General features: G+C 42.0%; 1 protein-coding gene across 3 annotated transcripts in view; it reads left to right on the top strand.

The window, feature by feature from the left end:
- The window catches only part of ATAT1 (alpha tubulin acetyltransferase 1), a 40097-nt gene that overhangs the window by 9303 nt on the left and 5746 nt on the right, over positions 1-25048 (top strand). For 2 of the 3 annotated variants that reach the window (XM_020812287.3, XM_020812288.3), the window contains exons 6-10: positions 828-929; positions 3698-3743; positions 7017-7088; positions 8271-8490; positions 23473-23570. In XM_020812287.3, coding sequence (XP_020667946.3) covers positions 828-929; positions 3698-3743; positions 7017-7088; positions 8271-8490; positions 23473-23570 — 538 coding nt within the window. Of the gene's footprint in view, positions 1-827; positions 930-3697; positions 3744-7016; positions 7089-8270; positions 8491-12250; positions 20533-23472; positions 23571-25048 lie in introns of those variants that run through there. The other variant, XM_020812289.3, reaches the window with a different exon arrangement.

Consider the following 25048-nt stretch of genomic DNA (forward strand, 5'->3'; position numbering starts at 1 on the left):
CTGTAGGTAGAATGAGCAGAAACTCTTGTACAACTGAGGAACCCTCTGTTTATTAGCACTTTTTGTGCTCTGTATGGTTTTGTGGCCTGACGAATTCACATGGATTGTTTCTCCACGGTTTTGTTATTAATAGCTGCTGCTGTCTTTGTTCTAATGATTCTGTTTTATTTCTGAAATGGAACAGTCCTGGAGTTGGAGGGGAAGAGATGACATGGATATTTTAATAAATAAAGGGCATTTAGCTACCAGAACTTCATTGTTTAAGAGAAGAAGAGCTTGAGAAGTGACTATAGCCTCATCAGAGCTATTTAGTTCCTTCCAGGCTCAGGAGTTTGTTAGTCAATTGCTAAGCAAATGCCATAATTAATAATAATTGCATGCCATCAAGTCAATTCTGACTTACAGTGATGCTTTTCACAGTTTCCCAGGGGAGAAGTACTCAGAAGTGGTTTGTTGTTCCCTTCTTCTGGGACTGTGCAGCTTGCCCAAAGCTATGTAGATGACTCTTGTCTTAGGAGGTACAGTGGGGTGGACTGAACACCCAACCTCTGCAACCAGATACTTAACTAAATCACTATCAAGCACCATATTCCCTTCTGTCTGTTAGATTTGCTCATTGGCAAGAGTGTGGTTTCCTCAGACTAAGAATATGCTGGCAGAGCAGGTAGCTAATTCCTTTAGTTAAAAGTACCTTTGCTTTCTTCAAGACTCACAGGAAACATTGGCAGGCCCTATAGCGAGTTTAGAGACAGCTTCTATATCTCATCCTTTACTCCACTCCCAGGCTCATCTACATCTTTTTCTCCCTGTCTTTTCCCCCCATAAAGCGGGAGCGAGTACAACCTTATCAGCTGGCTGTGGACCGACCCTCAGAGAAGCTCTTGTGCTTTCTCCGGAAACATTACAACTTGAGTGACACAATCCCCCAGGTGAGTCCTTCTGCTCACTCTACTATTCCCTGTAGGTGAGTACAGGGGGTTTTCCAGTATTTTTAGGCTACACCTCTGCCTGCCCTAGTCTCTGTAGGTAGTTGTGAGGAATGTGAAAGAGACAGAGTGTAACATCTGGAAGGCCACCCCTTGCCTACCCCTGGATTACACAGAATTGTTTTACTAGGGCAGGGGAAACCCTGACAATGATTCTGCTTTTTGAAAATGTATGAGACACCGCATGTACTTGAATCAAAGTCTATAATCTCTATATTGTTGGTTGTTAAGATCTTTTGACATGAGATATCCCGCATAGCAGGGGGTTAGACTGGATGGCCTCAATGGTCTCTTCCAACTCTGTGACTGTATATGGATGCCTCTAGAGGAGATGGAAATTGCTGCAGAACAGCCCTAATGAATGCTGGATTGCAGCATAGGATTAAGTGAGAGAAGATCAGGATTTTAGTCTTCTCCCCCTTTTTTTAAATCTTACACTTTCTCCAAAATCTTCAGGGCAACTTGCACGTACTTCCCAGTAGCCTTCTATTTACACTGTTTACAGCACCAAGTCTAATTCATTTCAGAAGCAGAGATTTATTGTGCTGTGACTATTCACTGGGTTTCTGGATACATATGGGTTCTGAAAAGAGATAGTATGGAATGATACTGAGTAGTTCTGCAATTTGTGATGCAGGTAGCAGTGCTTTAAATTAAATGTATGAGAACATGTGTTTTGGACCACCCAGAGTGTCCTTGGCAGCCAGATGGTATCAGTATATTGAATAAATAAATAAAATAAATAAATAAACTTGTCTGCAGATAGTTTCTAGTAATCTTTCTTAAATATATCAGAGGACATTAGAGAGTTTCTTTGTTGAAGAAGAGTTTGTGGTAAAAAAAAAATACATGAAGAATCAAATTTTTAAAAACCCTGTTGGAATGTTTCCACTTCTTGTTATACAAATGTTATGGGTCATGGTGTAGCATTAGATTTGTTTATCTGATGGTTTACTTGAGAGAGAACAGTAATATTTTGTGGAAAGAGCGGTGAGAACACATACAGTTTATCTTACAAACTATAATAGAAACAGAGGGACATGATCCAAATGGGGAAAATTTTCACCATCAGGTTAGTGCATCCTATCTGTCACTTATTTATTTATTTATTTATTTATTTATTTATTTATTTATTTATATCCCGCCTATCTAGCTGGTTAAGACCACTCTGTTTTGCAGTAATTATTAAAATAAAAATGTATTTGTCATTATTATTAAAATAACAATGACAAAAACGTTGCTAACATCCAGGCAGCCTTTCAGCAATAGCAATATGCAGCATCAACAGTCATAATAATATAGTAGTAACCCATGCAGAGCAATTCTAAGCAATAATATCTTGCATCAAGTATTGCTGTAGCAGCCTCAGTTGATATTGCATGGAGAAGTGACTTGATCAGGAGGCAGAAGGCAAGTGATTTTCAGTGAAGAGTTCTCCATTTCCATTCCCATTTGAAGAAAAGTAATCTAACCGGGAGCTGTGTTAGTCTGTTGTGGCGTAAGATAAATCAGAGGCAGTGTAACACCTTTGAGACTTAACTTTTTTTTTTTAAATAAGTTTTTGTGTATCCATGAGCACTTCTTCAGATGAATGGAGTGGCTGCTCTTTGGAAGGAGTTTAAAATTGTTGGGAAGGGGTTTGTATCAAGAAAGGACAACATTATGGGCAAGGAAAACACAACAAGAGATAGTTTCTAATGAAACTTCACTGGCCTCATTATTTACTGGAGAGAATGACAATTTAGTAGATAAAAGAGTTGTAGGGGTTGCAAGAATTGAAATTGCCTGACCATGGAAAAACATTCAAGGACTTTCCAAAGATGTCTGGATAGAAGCATTGATGGAAAAATTGGCTACTCATTTAAGACTGCTTAGAGGAGAAATGAAAGAAGGCAAATTCATCAAAATTTGACTACCTTTGTTAATTTTGGATTTGGAATTGAACAGAGAAGATAACATTTTGAGACGTCAGCTGGGATACTGCTCTGTTGTCTTTTAAGCTTGATGGAAGGAATGTAGGACTATAGCAATGTGGTGGGGAAAGGTCCTGGGTTAAGAAGATTTTTGATAGACAATAGGCAGTGATCAACTCCCATCACAGTGGTAGAGATTAGGATCTGTCTAGGAGACAGCTGAGGATCTTAACCAAGATCAGCATACTCCATTGTTGTCCTCCTTGACACACCCTCCCTGCCAACAGTTTTATGGAGTGGCTGCCCCTCCTAAACAGCCACTTCATTCATCTGAAGAAGTGCACCTGGAGGCACGAAAAATGAAAAACTTAGGGAAAATTAAAAACTGAAGACTTCTGGTTTCTCTTGATTCTCATCTGATAAGCCAAAAGAGCTTTTTAACAGCCAATCTAGATAGCCAAGAGCTTTCTTGTTGAGATCCCTAGACTTCCTTCGGATCTCTTGACTGTAAATGCCAAGGATTTAACCCAGAGCCTTAGCTTGCGACCCAATACTAAACTGCAGCATCTTTCCTGGGGTTTTGCCCAGGGCTAAGGCAGAAACAAGTCTGCGGACAACCTGTGACAAAAGCAAAGTGATGGGTTTTTTCCTCCTTACGGAGACTTTACAAATATCCCATCAGGAGGGAAGGGTTTGTTTGCTTGCTTTTTAATGTGTATGTCTTTCAGTGAGCAATAAACTGACAGCTAGTAATTAATTAATTAATACACAATAACACTTTTTTGATATATTTTTCAGGTGAACAACTTTGTGGTTTTCCAGGGGTTTTTCAGCCACCAGCATGGTGAGTCTGTCTGGTCGGAAAGTCTGATAGCTGAACAACTTCCTAAGAATCCAATAGACCTTTATTAGATATCTAGGAAAACATCAGACCCCTGTGTTCCCACCCAGCCAAGCCAGGCATTGGCCAGGTTGTTTGTTTGAGGTTTTCTGTTTATCTGTTAATTAATAAATTAAGGCAGGACTGGTGGCCCCAGTCTTCTTCACCTTTCTCCTGAAAGATCCAAGGTGTCTTACAGTATTTGGATCTATGGAGAGACATTCATGCTGGTTGTGTTGCTGGCTTCTGGAAATAAAGCCTGCCGCTGTACTGCCACACGCCTGCTGCTGGCAGGTGCCCAGTATCTGTGCTGTTGGTGTCTGATGTCTGTGGATGTGGAATCATGGCATGTTGGGTGTCTCTTGCATCCTTATATTGATTTTCCACTCAATTGTTTACATTTCCCTTTAACTGTAAACTGTTGACTTTTGCCAGTGTAGTAAGTTACCAGTCTTCGTAAATGGTCAGAATTTTTTTAAATATAAATCTCTATTGCTTTTACCAGAGTGGCAAAATATAGTTCTCATAAATCACGGGTCTTGCAAGTTGATAGTAGCAGGCATCCTTCAGTCTCAAGAGACTACAGCAACATGCTCTGAATAGAGATCTTGGAACAGCGTCTAGTGTGGCTGAGAAGGCCAATTCAAGAGTGACAATCCCTTCCACACTGAAAACAAATACAATCTGTCCCCTGTCCAGCTTCCTGATTTTGCTGCTTTCGGGACTGCCTCTTTGCCTTGGCCTGCTGGACAATGGCCTCTTCAAATTGGGAGAGGCCCTGCTGCACTGCCTGCCTCCAGACTGAACACAAGTTGATACTGTGGCAGATAACAGCATTTATTTTGACTAAATGGGTCCCTGCACCTGCAGGAATAGCAGGTTATTTGGGTACCATTTTATTAGATAGGCAAAATGACATGATTGGAAAGTGCTGGTGAACCATGTTGTTCTGATACCAATTCCTTCCATCTGTCTTTCAGGACTCAAGGAGGTTTTCCCCCCTCTGCTCCCTTGTTTTCTTATCAGTTGTTTACCTCTACACACAACTGTTAGGTTACAATGAAAGAGATTCTATGAAAGAGAATGTATGTGAGGCAATGTTATTTTACATCGATCTTGCTTTCAGGCTTGGTTAGAGAGCTGATTTTTGACATTTGGTATACAGCTGTTCCAGTCTTTTTTAAAGCACAATGTTCATTTTCAGGATTGCGTTTTCTGCAGAAACCTTAATTATTTGAACATTCTATATACAGTGGTACTTTGCTAAACGACAACCCCGCTAAACGCCGAATCCGCATGACGATGACTTTTTGCAGTCGCTATAGCGAGTCGCAAAACAATTATTCCTATGGGGGATTTTTGCTGGATGTTGATTAGGTCCGTGCTTCGCGAACCGTTTGTTTGCAAGACGATGATTTTTTTCGGCTTCACAGAATGGCTGCCCTGTGTTTTCCAGACCCATGCTCTGCAGGGCAGCCATTTTTACAGCTGATCGGCACTCGGAAGATGGCTTCCCTATGGGTGATCTTCGCTGGATGATGAGGCATTTCCCCATTGGAACACATTAAACTGGGTTTCAGTGCATTCCAATGTGGAAAGGGTTTTCGCATGATGACAATTTCGCGAAACAGTGATTTTCCCGGGATGGATTATCGTCATCATGCAGGCCACCACTGTACATTCAGAATTTCAAACCTTTACATTTTCCCCCTGCCCGCCCACCCAGCAGGGTTTCTTGCTTGCACATCTTTCCAAGTGGGATTGCACCATAAATTTGTATAAAGGCTTTACAATAGTGGCCCTTAACTATCCATTGGCCTTTTTCATGGGCACCACACTGTGAAAACTGGAATGATGGTTCCTCTTATTGAATTAGTTATGCTGCTTGCAGCAAGAGCTTGTTTGAGCTTAATGAAAACTGTGTCTTATTGTACCAGCATTTCTGCCTGTTTGCCATCATCCGGTGGCTAATAATAGTAGACTGTTCTCTTTTCCATGCATCAGAAGTCAAATTAGAAGACATTTCTGGGGGTTGGATTAAAAGGCATTTTTTCATTTTCTTTGTGAAACCCCACTGTCTTCTCCCTCTGCAACTAAAGATTCAAATTTTCCGTTCTGTGTTTTCTACTGAGTAAGAAGAGCAAGTTAGAAAAAAGAATATTTAATATTTCAGAAAAGTTTAATAACACAAAATCTTACTCAAATCAGCAGTTGGTATGGAGTCAATTTCTGTATTTTCTGTTTAACCAAATAAGAAGTACTGCCAGAATCCTCTTGTGTAGTTAATGCAGGCATAATATAAACAATGTATCATTGGAAGGCAAATGGCCCCAAGTTAAGAAATTACTGTAGACATGTGTTGTGCACTGAATTGCGCATGTCAGGATGCAACAGATACCAGACCCATTGCATTATGTCACTATAACTATACAAGAGGAATTTGGCCGTTGTTAAAATTTGACCAGTTTCTATTAAAACAGCCCCTTGCTTCCCCCTCTTTTTTTTTTTTTTTTTTTTTTTTTTTTTTTTTTTTTTTTTTGGTTTAAAAGCTAAAATGTGTTTTTGTGCAGATGGGTTTGCAAATGTCTTGATATCTGTGAATCTTGAACTTCCAGAAACAGGGAGTTGTATATAAACTACCCATTGGGTCTTGAACCCCTCCTTTTGTTTCACGTTTGTCTTATGGTTGTTGTAAGTCTACATAGGAATTATTGTTTACCTGCTGCACTTGTATGCTTATATTACTTAGTATTTTTTTTTTAAAAAAATTGGAAATTACTATAGAATGAGTAAATCATATCCAACTGGCCGTGATTTGGCATCTGCTGCAGTAATGTTGCAATCCTGTTAATTAATTCAGGCAATCAATGAGGGGTCTCTGTTTAGTGAGAGATCTCCAGTATTACTTTTGGAATTGGCTGATAAAATTGCCTGGCTAAGGTTGTTCTTGTTGTGATCATTCCACATCAAAGAGCTTATTTCAATTGCATGGTATATCTATCTTTGGTGAAACTCCATTCTTCCCCTGTAGGTCAATTCATAGTAGCCACTGATTGGTTGTGTTCTCATTTTAGTTTTAAACATCTGTTTTTCTGTGCTAGGCCTTTGGCTGTGCAGGATACCTGAAGTTCTTAAAACTTCTGAAAACAGCTAATATCCTTGGAGTTGTATGCAGTTGTTTGTTTATTTCTGCTTCTTCCTGAAGAACTTAATCATCTTCCTTTTTTATCCCCACAGCTCCAGTGAGAAAGTTGCCTCCGAAACGTCATGAGGGTGATATAAAACCATATTCCCTGTCAGACCGAGAGTGTAAGATAAGCATAAATTATGAGGGTTTTTTTCTGGATTGGGAAATAGGTTTGAACAATTCCCTTTTAGAAGAAACTTGGACTAACTAGTCTCCGGTTTGAGGAGACAATGTTTTTACAAAGGTGGACAGAGAATACCTTTCTTTCCCCAAGAAGCAGTGGCAAATTAATTTGAATCAACACTGTTCTTTTTGAATGAACTGATTTTATAAGGGAAAGGAACTTGAGCAGTGTGTTTTCCAGGTTCTCTGGTATTTATTTCAGTTCTGTCACTTGGACCTATATCTACAGTGGGACAACAGTTTGTTTTGGGAGAGACTGGCAAATTTCTAAAGTGCTAATTTGGATCTAAAATCTGAGGTTGACTTCAGTCAAGAAGAATCTAAAATTCATTATCTTTGACTCAGCAGTCCTTCCAAATTTGAAGGATCTAAGTCAACATATTCTAAATTGCAAGATTCTCTGGGCAGGAAGTAAGTTATAGGGTTCTAGGTGTCACTACTACTTTTAGAATTGGTTCCAGGATGTAAAGGGAAATGTAGTATAAAGATGTTCTCTAACGTATTTCTGGTTAGGTTTCTGGAAGAAAAGTTACAATTGGTTTGAGGTTTTTTTTAAATTGGAATTGGCATAGAAAAGCAAGGTACAGTAGTTTACTGGGTAGCAGGGATGGGGAGTCCCTGTCAAGTCAGATTTCAGTCACACTGACTTGATTCAGTTTTTTCCCCCCAGTGACTTGGAGTTGACTTGCAAATGGGAACCCACCCATCCTTCATTTTTTTCTGGGGGGGAAAGCTTGTTTTTAATAGCAACTTGGACTTGGTACTAGGGACGTGGACCCAAAGACTTGCCAACAGCTCTCCTGGGTAGTATTTGCTTATATTTCTAGCCTGGCTGCAAGCGAATCAGAAGTCAAAATGGAGACCGTTTTGTAGATTTTAAGGGACCTAGAATAGTTGTATTTTAATAAAAAAATAAGTAACCACTCTTGAAAAGATGTCCAACACGAGGCTTTTGGGATGTGTTCCTTCATCTTCAGATAGCATCTTGGCCATGGTGGATGGGGATGATGGGATTGGTAGTCCAGCACATTTCAAGAGGACCAGGTTAAAGGAGGCTGCCCTAGGAACTGAAAGACTGATGCTTTTTCTTTTGTTTTGGATTTTGCCCCCTCTTCTTACAGTCCTGAAGGAAGAGGTTGAGCCACCGTGGCCCTTCAACCAGTCTCGCTCACTGACCCGCTCTAGCAGTGTGGGGAACTCCCCAGTGCGGGGCTGCCTCAAGCCTTTTATCCACGAGCAGGATTTGCTGAAGAACCTACGCCTCTGCCCCCCCCACTCGACTGCTCAGCATCTGATGAATGGCGAGCCTGGGGACCCCGTTTCACAGAGGCGAAGAACCAGGTATGGATGGAGATGTAGAATATCTCGGAGCTCTCCTGTAGTCGGGAGGGAATGGTTTTTGTGGAGGGTGCATCAACCTTGGAACGTAGCTAATCCTTAGAAATTATTGGATCAAAATGCTAGCAAATGTGTGCTTTCCAAAGAATTTTAGGTTCCGATATTTTTTTTCCTTACACATACCTAGAGCATATTCTGAAACTCTGCATCAAGGCAATGCAGATTCTTCAGCTGAGTTCTACTATACAAACCACGTGGTTTATATACAAACCACATGGAATAGTTTCTTAAATCATATTTATTAAATAACATATTCTGGATTTGGCTAGTCAAGGTATGTTAGGAAAGCTGAGTAATATCACTTGAGTTCCCCCATCTTTGTAAACCAGTGAAAGAGCTACTCAGCCCTTTGGCTTCTGAAACTTTATCAGGCCTTGATCTCATACATGCAACCCTATTTTTACTGCTGGATAGCTCGGGAGTTTATTTCCCCACTGGGCCTGCATGACAGGGGCCGGACTCGATCATCCAAAGAGCCCCTTCCAGCTCTGCAGTTCTAAGGTGATGATGATTACCCCACAAAAACTAGAATCCTGCTTTGTAAGGAAAACACGAGGAAGCTCGCTACCTAGCAGAGATCTTAGGAAGCTACCCTCTGTGCTTAGTATCATACTGTATTTTGAACTCTGTCTGCACCCCTGATAAATGGTGGCATTCACCCAGTCCTCACGCCAGATGGTGTGTTCTGAGGATGTTTCTGGGAGTCTTGCCAGGCAGCATCTGTTCCAGATGGTACGTGGTTGGATGGTAGCTGTTGACAGCTCAGCTTAACAGAGGGTTGCTAAGTTTCAAGCCCCATGAATATGAACACAGCGCTATTCTGTTGCTCCAGCCTAGTGTACTGCCACTCAGAATTGAATAACAGATTTAGAAGCTCTTGGCAACAGCTGATTGCTGACCTTGTAGAGACAAAGGTGTTAAGTTACAGGGTGTTTAGTGCTTTAGCCTGAGCAGAAAAATCAGCTGCCCATTAGATTAGTGAACTAACTTCTTGCAGGTTTATATTAGAAATCTCACATTTATTTATTTATTTATTTATGATATGATATGATATGATATGATATGATATGATATGATATGATATGATATGATATGATATGATATGATATGATATGATATGATATTTATATCCCGCCCATCTAGTCATTCGACTACTCTGGGCAGCGTATATCATACAAAATAAACAATTAAAATAACATCAGTATCAAGAATAAAAAGTCATTCAAGATGGAAAAAAACAAAGAAGATACAGTGGGGTCTTGACTTGAGAACTTAATCTGTATTGGAAGGCGGTTCTCAAGTCAAAATGTTCTCAAGTCAAATCTGCATTTCCCATAGGAATGCATTGAAAACCATTTGATCCGTATCTGCTCTTTTCCATCCATAGAAACTAATGGGAAGCTGCTATTCCGCCTTCGACCACTAGAGGGGGATATTTTGTTTCTTTTTTTTCTTAGGTCAAGAAAGGTTCAGGGAAGGCAGGGAAAATACAGTCCAGGCAGTACAGTACCAGGCAGTCCGAAGACTGTCTCCCAATCCACTCTCTAAACACTGGGAGGAGTGAGGAAGCAGACAGGCACCCTTTTCACTGGCCAACAGTTAACTGAAAGTTCACATTTTGCACTTTCCCTGCCTCCCACGTGGGTTTTTTTCAGTTCTTAACTCAAATCTAAGTATGTAAGTCAAGTCAATATTTTCCTATGAGAGCGGTTCTTAAGTCAAAATGTTCTTAACTCAAGCCGTTCTTAAGTCAAGACCCCACTGTAGATCAAATAGTGCCTGGAGGGAAGGTCTGCCTGAATAGCCAGGTTTTTAATTGGCTTTTGAAAATACCCTGCGAAGGGGCCATACGGATCTCTGAAGGTAGATTAATCCATAGCCTCTGCTCCCTTAAAGTAAATGACACTCTCAAGACTATATTGCTGTCTCCTGACATGTGGTATCTCCTTTCTCCCTCACAACTTTTCTGTGGCTCTACCTCTTTCCCCCTCAAATCTCTACTTAAAAGCCACCTCTCCTGCAAAGCCTGTGGCACCTATGTACACCAGAGCTCCTCTCACCCAGCATTTGTTAAATGTGATTGTCATAAAATGAATGTTGAATTTGTGGGAAGATAGCCAGATCTTGTTTGCCTGGGCTAGTAGAAAGCACTATGTACATGGCTCTGTACCTAAACAATAATGGAAGAAAGCTAGAAATTCTAATTGTTCCAAAATAAGCCCCATCAGGAGAATCTTCTCTTATAGGATTAAGTATTTGGAATCATAAAATAGAGTAGTACCTCGGTTTGTGAAACAGATCCGTTCTACGCGACTTTTAATAAGTATGGAAATTTTGCAAACCGAAACGCCAGTTGCGCTACAAAATGGGCGGCGCTACAGGTGCAATGCACCCTGGGAAAAGCCTTTCATAGTGCAAAAAAAAAAGAAGAAGAAAAGAAAACAATGTAAATCAGGGCTTTATTTCTTATGGATTTCAGTTCGTAAACCGAAAATAAACCGAGTCGTTCGCAAACCGAGCTACTACTGTACATCCAATTTGCACCAGTCCAGATACCCAGGAAATACCACTTGGAGGTCAGTTGAAATTCTGAAGAATCTGGGCAGGCTATCAACTGGAACCCAGTATGAATGCTCACAGACTCAGGTTCCCAAACTCCCTGTCTGCCAACAAGTACAAAGGCAGGGGCTTTTGAATAGAGAGGCACTTTCCCTGCCACGTCATCCCTTAGGCTGTTCTTCCCGGTCCTGATGCAAAGCTGGGGAGTTGCGGGAGGAACAAAAGCAAATGGGAGAGAGGTTGCAAGTGAACCCTTGAGAAACCTCTCTGCCCATAGGAATTGCACTACAAATGCCTGTCCATGCATTTGCATTGTTCCCCTCTTAGAACCTGTGTTCAATGGCCTCTTCTCATGGGAGGTGTAACCACCTGTAGGATGAGCATCTATCCAGACTTCACTGGCATCAGCATGCTATCCAACAGCATGGGCGCAGGTCTAAATGGAGAGCACTTTGTTCAGGTGGCCTCCCCAGTTAGGAACATCCCTTGCTCCATTTGCATTACAGTGGTGCCTCGCTTTACGATTGCCCCGCATTACAATCGCATTTGTGTTTAAGGATGGATTCCTCGCTATACAGGCAGCGAAAATGGCTGCCGTATGGAGGATCTTCGCTGGACTGTGAGTTTTTACCCCATTGGAACACATTGAATAGGTTACAGTGCGTTTCAATGGGGTTTTTATTTTCGCTTTAGGATGTTTTCACTTAACAGCGATTTTCCTGAAATGGATTATCACCATTAAGCGAGGCACCACTGTAATCTCTTTAAGGTGGTTAAAACTTAGCAAACACATGGATACATTGCAGCACATTCCAGCTCTTGACAGTTGCTTTAATGGTGTGGGTTCTAGTCCTCTAGTCTGCCTTACGTTCTTGGACATTTCCATCCTAGATCTATTACTGAAGAATGGGATCTATTTTTTACCACTGTTACCAAAAGTATAACGGGTTCTGCAGTTTCCAGAGTTCTGTTTCTCTATTAGTATCTTGGTTTTTGGAAAAGAAATATCGTCTTCCGTATCTTTCATTTGATTGATGGTTTCCTCTCAGTCCATCAGGCATCTAACCTCTCTCTTTCTTTCTTTTTCTGTTTTCAATACCTACCCTTCTCCCTTTCTTCTTTCTCTACTCCCTTCCACCACCAGCTCCTTGAATCGCTCCGACAACAGCCATTGATCGCCGGCCTCTCCTGTGTCTCCCCCCCCAACTACTGGGCCTCTACTTGTGTCTTGAGTTCTTTCTAGAAGCGAGATTTGGTTTTACATCCAATTTCCTCATCCCTTTCTTTTTTCTTTTTATAAACCTTATAGGTCGAGCCTGTAAGATTGTGGGTTTATTTATATAGTGTGGGGGAGTGTGTGTGGGGAAAAAATTTTTTGGTCTTAATTCACTTTTTTATGCCATGGTTCCCGAAGGCCCTTAAGAAGAGGAATCTAGCTGCATTTTAGAAAAGCAGATCCTCCTGCTTGGCTCTTTTTTTAAAAAAAAATGTATTTCAGATTATTTATTAAGTTATGCTTCAGTTCCAAAGTGGACAGAGTTTACAGCAGAGAAATTATAAGTGTTTGTGACAAAATGGTCTATGCTGTAGAACACCACGAACTGCAGCTTACTGCCAAATAGACTTTTTTTTGGGCACCTCAGTCATTAATTTTTTTGCAATTGTCAACCATGAATCATGACCTGAGTTCCATCCGGATGAGTTTAGGTGGCCATGTCAAGGTCGACTCAGCCTTCCATCCTTCTGAGGTCACTAGATGAGAACCGAGCTCATGGGGGGGCGGGCAAGTTGTTTTTATAATTATGTGGAAAATTGCCCAGAGAGCCCTCTGGCATGATGCAGTGGTAGATAAGTTGAAATAACAACAAAGAAGAGAATGTAAACTACAGGCTTCCTAAACATTATCATTAGTTATAAAGAGTTCCTCTGTAAAAGGTTTTGGTCTGATCAAGCAAACTGAAAGCCTACTTTTGAGACAAGGTCTACCGCTGAGCAAGTTTAGGATGGTTGACTTTTACAGTGCCATTAATGGGATGTTTAGATGCGGTTTTGGTTCTGTCATTACTTGAGGAAGGCACTACATACTTTTTTTTCTTCCTCTTGTGCTCTTCTTAGATTGGAGATAGATTGTAGTTTTTATTCAGAGAATTGAAGGTGGTATGAATGAAGTGTCAGTACATCTGATCGTTTAGGTCTTCTTGTTGTCTTGAGTAAATAGGTCTCGTAGGCCTTCAAAAGCACTTTTGTTTTTTATGTGGAATCAGCTGCTTTATCAGTGCCCAGATGAGAGGAGAATCCAGTAGCCTTCTTTTTCAGAGGAATCTGTGTCATTTCTCCTCAAAGTTTGCTAAGTCAGCAGAAATCCCCTCCCTTTCCATCATTTATCTGACAATACAAACCCTGGTCCACAAATGCTTGTGGTATTAAGTGTGTTTATGTCTCCCTTAAAGTGCCACAAGACTCTCTGTTGAGTTTTGTACATATTATCAATAAAAATGTCCACAATAATTATCTTTAGGCCATCAGGCAAAGCTTTTGTGAAAGGGGTCACAAGGCAGTTTTCTTCCAGACTGTTTACTATGAATGACTAACATAAATGCTTTATACATAGGGTCAAGCTAGAAGAACGATCTGCAAGTATATAGTTAGGCTAGCAAAGTTTTTGGACTTCTTTGTAACACGGGTTGAGCGAGAAGCACCTAGAGGCTCAGTGAAATCGCCCTGTAGCCTTCTTTGTTTTCCCTCTTGAGCATGATCTTTGATCTTAAAAGAGTATTCCTTCCCCCATCCTTTGCCAGTAATACTTCTCCATCACTTTCTAGACACTTGTTGCCTTTCTCTTAGAGCAGTGATTCCCAGCCCAGACATTCTTGGACTCCAACTTCCAGAAATCCTGGCCAGGTGAAGGCATCTGAGAGTTTTACCCCAAGAACATCGGGGGATTCAAGGTTGGGAACCAGTGTCTTAGACTAGAGTATGCGATTGAGCTATGTGATAAGGCTACAACATGTAAAACATTACTGGGGGGAAATGATGCTGCTTCCTACGACATCATAGAACAGTCTACGTGGTGCAGAAAAGAGAAGGGAAACAAAATGCAGGGGAGATAGGGAAAGCTACAGAAAATTGAATGCAGACTTCCAAAGAATAGCAAGGAGAGACAAGAGGGCCTTCTTAAATGAACAATGCAAAGAAATAGAGGAAAATAACAGAAAAGGAAAAAACAGAGATTTGTTCAGGAAAAATGGAGATATTAGAGGAACATTTTGTGCAAAGATGAACATGATAAAGGACAAAAATGGGAGGGACCTAACAGAAGCAGAAGACATCAAGAAGAGGTGGCAAGAATACACAGAGGAATTATATCAGAAAGATTTGGATATCCTGGACAACCCGGACAATGTAGTTGCTGACCTTGAGCCAGACATCCTGGAGAGTGAAGCCAAGTGGGCCTTAGCAGCCTGGCTAACAACAAGGCCAGTGGAGGTGATGCCATTCCAGTTGAACTATTTAAAATCTTAAAAGATGATTCTGTTAAGGTGCTACATTCAATATGCCAGCAAGTTTGGAAAACTCAACAGTGGCCAGAGGACTGGAAAAGATCAGTCTACATCCCAATCCCAAAGAAAGGCAGTGCCAAAGAATGCTCCAACTACCGCACAGTTGCACTCATTTCACACGCTAGCAAGGTTATGCTCAAAATCCTGCTAGGTAGGCTTCAGCAGTGTGTGGACCGAGAACTCCCAGAAGTACAAGCTGGATTCCGAAGAGGCAGAGGAACTCGAGACCAAATTGCTAACTTGCGCTGGATTATGGAGAAAGCCAGAGAGTTCCAGAAAAATATCTACTTCTGCTTCATTGACTATGCGAAAGCCTTTGACTGTGTGGACCACAACAAACTATGGCAAGTCCTTAAAGAAATGGGAGAGCCTCACCACCTTATCCATCTCCTGAGAAATCTATATGTGGGACAGGAAACAACAGTTAGAACTGGATATGGAACAACGGATTGGTTCAAAATTGGGAAAGGAGTGCGACAAGGCTGTATATTGTCACCCTGCTTATTTAACTTATATGCAGAATACATCATGTGGAAGGCTGGACTGGAGGAATCCCAAGCTGGAATTAGGATTGCAGGAAGAAATATCAACAACCTCCGATATGCAGATGATACCACTCTGATGGCGGAAAGTGAGGAGGAACTAAAGAACCTTGTAATGAGGGTGAAAGACGAGAGTGCAAAAAATGGTCTGAAACTCAACATCAAAAAAACTAAGATCATGGCCACTGGTCCCATCACCTCCTGGGAAATAGAAGGGGAAGATATGGAGGCAGTGACAGATTTTACTTTCTTGGGCTCCATGATAACTGCAGATGGAGACAGCAGCCCCGAAATTAAAAGACGCCTGCTTCTTGGGAGGAAAGCAATGACAAACCTTGACAGCATCTTAAAAAGCAGAGACATCACCTTGCCAACAAAAGTCCGAATAGTCAAAGCTATGGTTTTTCCTGTAGTGTTGTATGGAAGTGAGAGCTGGACCATAAAGAAAGCTGACCGCCGAAGAATTGATGCCTTTGAATTGTGGTGCTGGAGGAGACTCTTGAGAGTTCCCTGGACTGCAAAGAGAACAAACCTATCAATTCTAAAGGAAATCAACCCCGAGTGCTCACTGGAAGGACAGATCCTGAAGCTGAGGCTCCAGTACTTTGGCCATCTCATGAGAAGAGAAGACTCCTTGGAAAAGACTTTGATGTTGGGAAAGTGTGAAGGCAAGAGGAGAAGGGGACGACCGAGGATGAGATGGTTGGACAGTGTCATCGAAGCAACCAACATGAATTTGACACAACTCCGGGAGGCGGTGGAAGACAGGAGGGCCTGGCGTGCTCTGGTCCATGGGGTCACGAGGAGTCGGACACGACTAAACGACGGAACACACATCGTCTGATGTGATTGCAGTGGAAAAGTGAGAGGAGGCAAACATGGGCTGTGCATAGCCTATAGGGTCTCTCTGGCTGGGGAAGATTCTCTTCTCCAATCGGCCCCGGTGTGTGCTAACAGCTGTTTCACTTCTCCCCACTCTGGTTAAAAACAAGCCTTGCTGACAGGGTTCTTCCCTGTGAGGTCCAGATTGAATGTCTGGGGGAGATAACCAGATGAAGGCCCCTATTCAGTCCCTGAGAATGAATAGCAGTCTGTTAGATTATGGGCATGTGACATTTCTCTGCAGTTCGATCCCTTCTGCATTCGTTTGTCTTCCTCTGTGCTGTGTCCGTTGTGTGAGCTGTGGGTTTTTTGGATGTCGTTCCGTCCGGAGGATATTTTATCCCTTGAGATGGGTCGGTTGTGCCTCTTTTAAGGCTGCCTCACGGTTTTGCTTTATAGCTTAGAAGGACAGGATTTGGTGGATTCAGACGCCGACCGCTGTTGTTTCTACGTTCCCAATGCCTTTATAAGATTACATAAATGTCAGGGCTTAGAAAAATTACTTTTTTGGGGCTGCCGCTACTAAAACCCTTGAGCCGCTCTGCCCAGTACTGAACCTGGCTAGGGGATTCTAGGAGTTGAAGTCCAAAAGGTCAGTTTCCCAACCTCTTGATAAACGGGTACCTCAGCTTGAGAAGCAGAAGTTCTGAACTTTTATGTTCAAATTCTAAATGGAAAATGGATAGTTGCAAAGGATCGTTCTGAGGAAAGTAGAAGCTGGCAGCGAAAAACCAGAGTCGGGACTTGTGTGCCTTGAAGAGGGCATAGGTCTGTGTGATTATGAGAAAGAGAACAAAAAAAGTGTTGTGTATGACAGAAAAAGTTTAGACAAGAGAAGTGAGTGTGAATACTGCACATTGAGGGACATGTTTGCTACAGGAGACAAAATTAAATGTGTGCCAAGATAGCCCAGATTCTGTGCCAGGGAAAGCAGTAACTTGTCTAATGAGACACACATTAAAAGTTGCTTAGCTTTCTTCGTGTAGATGTTTACTGATTAAAAATAAGGAGAAAGGAACTACAGAACCAGTGTTATCGTGTTGAAGTTGGAGATGAGGGGATACATGGCCTTTAGCTTCCCCATGTGGCCAGTGAAGGTCGGTCTCTCGCAGTCTAACCTATCTCACAGGGTTGTTGTGAGGTTCAAATAGGGGTGAAAGACATCCACCATGAACAGTTGATGGAATCGCTTTGAGAAAGGGATGGGATAAAAATGCTGTATCCATGCGTATTCAGGGCACTGAATCCTGTATTTTGAGTTCTGGTTCTTATGTAGGCTCATCTCCAGCTCCTTTTGTGATTTCACCAGGCAAAGTCTGATCTGGTGCCTAAGAAAAGAAATTGGTTTTGACTAGAGTCTAGCTTATATTGTTATCTTTTATTGTACTTTCTCCCTGTATTGCAATGGCCTACATGGGTGGTTTTGATGTAAATAAAACTGATTTAAATCATGATTTAGATTTAAACATTGGTGGTTTTTTTTTTAGAATTTAAATTTTAAAAATAAACATTTTAATTTAAATTGTGACTTAAATCAATTTGATTTTAATCCACTCTGGTGCCACTGCTTGGCAATGGAAACTCATCAGGGGCTTGTTGTTGGTGGCCATGGTGAACCACTCTTTGAACATCTCACATACCTTGAAAACTCTATTAGAATTGTCGTACATCAGACACAACATAACTATTTACAAATAAATTACTGTATCAATATTGCATTTGTCCTCAGTGTGGAAGGGATTGTCACTCTCGAATTGGCCTTCTCAGCCACACTAGATGCTGTTCCAAGTCCTTCATGCAGAGCACGATACCATAATACTCTTCTTTTTTACTCATTTTATTGTTTTTCACTCTGTGTATTGCTTTTATTAAACTGTTTATATATTTTCATTGTATTTTTATGATTGTTAGCTGCCTAGAGTGGTCCTGACCCGACCAAATAGGCGGGATATAAATGAAATAAATAAATAAAATAAATAATCTCTCGAGACTGAAGGATGCCTATGATGACTGTATCAGCCCTGTACTGTTTTTACATGATGGCCACCACCTTCTGCGTATTTTGTAAATACTGTAAAAGAAAGCTGAGAGTCTCGGGCTGCTACATTCAAGGCCTAGGATCACATTCTGCACTTACGTGGCGAAATCGCAAAAAGGTGGAATACCTGCCATTGTGTAGAACTTACTGATGTGCATAATTCATTTGGTGCCCTTCACAGAATCTTGTAAAGTGAAGCAAAGGAGGAGAGAGTGAGATATTGGAGGTGGTAGTTGATAAAGCACTTTCCATTCATTGTGCCATCCTGTGATCTTTCCTATCCTTTCTTGTACTGATAAAGCACCAGCTGTATCATCTGGCAGTGTGGGTTGTTCTTCTGTGAGACAGGACTGCTCACAGGCTGGGTATCTCACTGTGCCCCTGGTGCCTCCTTCTGCCAACTGGAGAGGCACAGGCACAGCTGAAGCAGTGACTGCTTGGTTTGGGCATTTCTCTGCTTAGGGACCTGCCTTGTTGGATTGCTTTAGCTTAATCTTGGTTTTGAATAGCGGTTGTCTAATTGCCGCTGGGGCATTCACAAGCAGGTTATGAGGACAGTAATGTTTTGGGCTGTTGTTTGATCTCTGCATCTGGGTGTTCAGTGACGGTATTTGAAGTGATCGTTTCTCAAGAGCTGATGATGCCCCTGTCATTCATGAATTTGTCCAGTGCCAAGTGTTTTTTTTTTCCTTTTGAAAAAAGCTGACTTCCCAATAGCTGGCCGATTTCTTGATTGTTTGACATACACTACTCTCCATTTTGATCCATAATAGCTATTTCTTAGAACAGGCAACTGTTTAATGGCACAGAACATCACCAGGGTTATAGAAACAGGGAAGCAGACAGATGTCAACCATGCAAAATTTGCTTTATTTTAACATAAATCCCAAGATCTACCAACGGATAGTTCCCAGTGTCGTATAGTGGATAAAGTGATGGACGTGGACTCTGGATGACAGGGTTTGAATCTCTGCTCAATCATGGAAACCCACTGGGAGAGTGGAACTGGTAAAACCACTCTTTAAATATCTCACTTACCTTGAAAGCCCTATTAGGATAACTATAAGTCAGTTCTGACTAGATGGCACAGGACACACATGCCAACTGGAGGCAAGTTGCTTACATTGTCAGATTTCATTATGGAAATTGAAATCTAAAACATCTGGAAAGTCAAAGCTTTCCCATCTCTAACCTAGAAAACTGTTTTATTCATGAAAATGTGGATCATCAAAGTACGTTTAGAGATAGGGATGTCTCTGATCACCAGATGCCGAGGACAAAAAAGGTGGCCAGCTTTTAATCAGACCTGTTGGAATCATCCTGTCCCTCTTTCTCAACTTTTTCCAGCTGAGGCCTGTGAGAGATGCTGGGTTTCACCTCGCATGATAGTTCTTATGTCCTCAGTTGCTCGTTCTTCCGTCTCTAGTTTCCTGGTGTAAAAATCGAAACCAAGCATGACAGTCTCCTAGAGACTAAATTAGTACACAAGCACAGTAATGGCCTTTTCATGGGCACATGAACTTTTCTCACAGGGACATCATTATTTTGTTGAATGCAATAGACTTTAAAGCTGCTCCATGGTGGAGAACCACCTCTCTTGTGCCCTTATGTTTGACCTCGTCTCTCCTTGAGTTTTGCCCGTTCTACTCTGTTTCTTGTTATAAAGTACCGAAGACTCTGTACTGACTTCACCTGTGTTGTGTCTGGCAAAATATGGACTGTTGTTTACATTTCAATAAAGTTTGGAATTTTTTTTTAAAGTTTCAGTACGTTATCTTGCCTTTGGTTTTGTTTCCTCATCCAACAACTTCTGGAAAAAGTATGAACTTTTCTATGTAAGTTGTACATTGTGAGGTCTTCCTTCCTTTAACCTGTCCCGGTGTGGTCCAGTAAAAGTTGAGAAAAATCAAGGATTCTTTTCTAATGCCAACTCAGCATTTTCTGTCACCTTGAACTCCAGGGAGCTGTTTTACCGTTTCCCCCCATTCTTTTGAAATTCAGCCACTGGAAGGTGGGCTTTTGAAGAATGGTCTGAACTTTTAAAGCAGAGATAGGAAACATTGGCTTTTTGAACTACAGCTCCCAGGCAGCCTGGCCACTGGGCCATGCTAAGAGGTATTCTGGGAATTGTAGTCCAAAAGAGAGAGAGAGAGAGAGAGAGGAATATACGACATCCGTGTTGCAGAAGAAGCTAAAGGATCACAGAAAGAGCAGTCTTAAAAGCTGTGGTGGACCCCAGTTGCTGGATGATAGGATCTGTGTATGTCCCTCAAACGGAGAGATCAAACAGAATCTGGGAACTCAAGCTGAAGTTAGATATCACAGCCTTTTATTTGTTACACTTACATATTATCTTTCTAGTAATTCACTAGTGTTTCAATAACTATAGTGTACAAAAGGGTTTTTTTTTTTTTTTTAAAAAGAGAGAGAATAAAGACAAGGAATAAGAAGTCAATTTGGTCCCTAACTCTTACATAAGCCACGCTATTTATTCTGACCCTTCCTCCACTCAGTAACCTTGAGACAACCTTAAGCTGTCTCTTTAGATACTGTGGTGTCTTGTTTCCCATTCTCAGCCAATGAGGGACTGACAAACATTTGGATAGGAACAAGACATACAGCACACAGGACTGAGAAAAGCTGTTGGAGGGAGTCGTCTGAAATTTTGGGCTGCAGTGTGCCCATACATTGGGTTCTTCCTGGCCCAATATGGCTGGAAAGTTTCAGTAGAGAGCCCGGAATAAGCTGCCACTGGGTATGTCAGCATCGCTAGTCTCTGAAGTCCAGCTTTTCCCAGCCTAGCATGTTTCAGAGGTGGTATTACTGCTTCGGTCACCCTCAGCCAGCTAGAAGTGGTGAGAGTTGTGATACACCCCATAATATCATGTAATTATGTGCTGTCAAATGGGGGAGCCACAGTGGGGAACGCTTGTCCGTTCTTGCCATCTTGTTTCCTACTCCTGTTCACTGGAGGGGCCTTGAGTTGATAGAAACAAGTATATAGACAGATAGAAACCACATTGTGCCAGTTGACAAACATAAAACATGGAACAAGAAAATCCCAAGCAAAAATCTTATCAGCTACTCCAGTATGAAAATATTTTAGCATAGTGGTAGTCAGCCATAACGTGAGTAGTAGAAGCAAAAGGTAAAAATAAAACGAAGGAATCAGTGTCTTCCAGCAAGACATACGGTGCCATCGTACTGTAGTAGCAAAAGTCTGTCTGTTGTGAAGACCGGGTTGGCTGCACATTCTGCAAAGGAGACCTTTGTTCTAATACAAACAATCTGAAAAGAATCACAGGCTATCTGGCATCTCAGATTCTGACAGAGCTGTTCTCATGCACGGTGTGCCAGGACCCCAAACTGTTCTACGGGTGGTCAGAGGAAGAGATCTGTAGATTGAGAGAGTTTCCTACTAGTAACATATGGTGGACAATTAATGTCAGAACCTGGGAAAGGATGCTTCAATCCATGGTCTTGCATCGGCCATCTGTCTTGGCCAAATCTACCATAACGGTCTGGAGAGTGAACTCTGAGAAGGATCTAGCCTAGCTTTCCCCAAGCACAAGGTACAGTTCTTCAGATGCTGCTCACTCTTCTCCAGCATCAGCCTGTTCCACTGTCTAGGAGAAACAATCACAGCGCTGTAGGGTTTTGATACAGGTAGTAGTTCCCAGCCTGTTCCTGGGCTCATTTCCAAATCCTTGTATTAACTTTTGGACCCTGAACAGCTTGAGTCCAGGGTATGTTGAAGGACTTGGTGCCTCCTGCTCAGTCCTTGAGGCCTTTTCTCCACTAATGAGATGATGTGTCTAGTTAGCTATTATGGGGAGGGCCTTTTCGGTGATGGCACCCTAGTTAAATGTCTTCTCCAGGGGGGCATGCCTAGCACTTACATTGCCATCTTTTTGGCTGCTGCTGAATACTTTATTTCCCCAGATACTATATTCAACATGTTCACAATATGTTTTTAGTTGTTAGCACTGTTTTTCCTGTGCAGTTTTTTTCAGATTTTATTTTAGGGTGGCTTTATCCTGGCTTTTCTGTCATTTTCAATTGTAATGATAGTTTTTAATATTTGTTTTGATTATTATATATTTCGGTTTTATTCATTCATAACTTTGGCAAACTGCAGAGAGGACTTTATGGATGGGTATCATATGAATAAAGGAGGACCACAGTACAGTGGTGCCTCACTTGACGAGGATAATCCTTTCCAGCAAAATCGCTGTAGAACGAAATTGTCGTCAAGCGAAAGTAAAAAACCCATTGAAAACCGGTTCAATGCGTTCCAATGGGCGAAATACCTCAGCGTCCAGCGAAGATCCTCCATAGGGTGGCCATTTTCTGGTGCCTGTATAGCAACAAATCCGTCCTAAAACACACAGCAGGGAGCCATTTTGCACAGCGGGCGGCCATTCTGAAGACCCGACAGTCAGCTGTTTTGATCGCCGTTAAGGGAAAAATCAGTTCCCGAAGCAGGGAACCGATCATCGTCAAGCAATTTTTCCCTATTAAAACATTGTTTTGCAATCGCTACTCATCGTAAAGCGATTTCCTCATCTAATGAGGTCATCGTCAAGCGGGGCACCACTGTATCTGCAGGGGATCAGCCCTGAGCCACCCCTGTGGATGCCCAAAGCAGCTGATATGCAATATATAGCATGGTACAGTGGTGCCTCGCATAACGAACGCACCGTTTAACGATGAATCCGCATTGTGATGTGGGTTTTCCCATCGCTAATGCGAGGGCATGCTCGCATTGCGATGGGGGAACAGCTGTTCGGCGGTTCTAAAATGGCCACCGGACACCAAAAATGGCCGCCGGAACACCAAAAATGGCTGCCGGGACACCCAAAATGGCCACCGTAACATGAGGAAACATCGGAGAACGGTGAGTTTTGGGTCCATTCCAATGGGTTTCCCCGTTCCGCTTAACAATGTTTCCCCATAGCGAAGGTTAATCCGGAACGGATTAACCTCGCTATGCGGGGCACCACTGTATATGGTTCCCTTTAGTGACCAGTTCTGGTAATACACCTTGGAAACACATATTTTTGGGGGAGGATATATTTAATATTTTAAGGCAGAGATAATTGAAACTGTGGGTACTGACCCTGCAGACATGGCAGACTTATTGTATTGTGAACAAATAAGTATTTTTTGTCTAAGAAATAAAACAGAGCCCCACTGCTTCAATATCATTCCCCCCCATCTTTTTTTCTGTGTAGCATATCCCTTGTCTCATTGCATTCTTGCTTGGTGCTTCCCCTCTACCCATTGCTTCCTGCTGCCTCATCATCTCCACCCTCCTGCTTGTCTTCTCCCCCTCATTCTCCAGGAAGACCCCTCCAAAGGACATCCTAATGGCTCAGAAATGCTCTTACAGCCGCTTTGAGAAATCAGGCCAACTTTTGGAAGACTCTGGTAAACAAACAAGTGAGTGAAACCTTGCTGGTTCTGGGGATCAGGAGCGGATATTCTTTTCTCCTGAGTCATACCCACGTCTGTCGTAAGGAACTGATGGAAATAAATGTAACTTAATAAAGCCTGGAATCATGCACCTACATGGAGTTTTAGGCACAACTAGAGTAGACCCACTGAATCCGTGGGAAGAGGATGGGTTAACTCATAGGTTTGATTAATTCAGTACACCTGCCCTCATTCTCACTAAATGGATTCCCCCCCCCCCCACCGCAGAAAACAAAGGCTGCCTGATAAATGCCAAGAATTAAGGGGCATAAAGAATGAAAGAACATTGCCCAGAATCTTGTTTGGGGGCTTTTGCTGGCATAAATGTAGTTGGATAAATTGAGATGGCTAATTGCCAATAATCAATGAGCTGTTGCTCAAATCCCTGGTTGCACGCCAAACGCTGCAAGTTGCATGCAACCAGGGACGTGAGTGCCCAGTTGTTAATTACATTTAGGTAATTACATTTAGGTAAAGGTAAAGATTCCCCTAGACATTTAGTCCAGTCATGTCTGACTCTAGGGCACGGTGCTCATCCCCGTTTCCAAGCCATAAAGACAGTGTTTGTCCATAGACAGTTTCCGTGGTCACGTGGCCAGCATGACTAGACATGGAATGCTGTTACCTTCCCACCGAGGTGGTACATATTGATCTCCTCGCATTTACATGCTTTTGAACCGCTAGGTTGGCAGGAACTGGGACAAGCGACGGGAACTCTCTCCATAGTGTGGATTCGATCTTACAACTGCTGGTCTTCTGACCCTGGAGCACACAAAGGCTTCTGCGGTTTAACCCGCAGCGCCACCCCATCCCTATCGCAATTACATTTAGGCCAGCGTAAATCCCCAGCAGGAGCCTGGCCATTAGATTTTGTTAAGAGTTAAGAAACAATTTGTGACCAGTACTAGCTCCAAGTTTAGAAGTTCCTTCATAGAAACACCTATTTCTAGTCCCCCACCCCCAAGTGTGTATTTTAAGCAGTCTAGTTTAGGGGGACACCATTTGGTTGATGCCATTATTAGGAATCAGAGTTGCCCATCTAGTGCAGCTGCTCCAGTAGATTTACCACGGCCTTCTGCCCCCTGATGCCCTTAAGAACTCATTTAGTAATCACTTTTTCTATAGCAAATCTTGATCTGTATATCTTCGTGTAGCGCATCTTTGTGTGTTCTATAGTTTATCTTTATTGGTGTATCTAATATATTGAAACCTAGTGTGGTGTAATGGTTAAAGTGATGGACTAATACTTTGGAGAACAGGGTTCGAATCCCCACTTGGCCAGGGAAAGTCACTGGGGATGTGCAACTGGTAGAACCACTCCTTAAATATCTCACTTACCCTGAAAGCCCTATTAGGGTTGCTGTAAGTTGGTTCCAAGTTGACGGTTAGAGAACAACAACAATTTTATACATTAATCAAATAGATTAAACATCTATTAAAAACAC

Source organism: Pogona vitticeps, chromosome 2, assembly GCF_051106095.1.
Source record: "Pogona vitticeps strain Pit_001003342236 chromosome 2, PviZW2.1, whole genome shotgun sequence".
NCBI classification, from domain to species: Eukaryota; Metazoa; Chordata; class Lepidosauria; order Squamata; family Agamidae; genus Pogona; species Pogona vitticeps.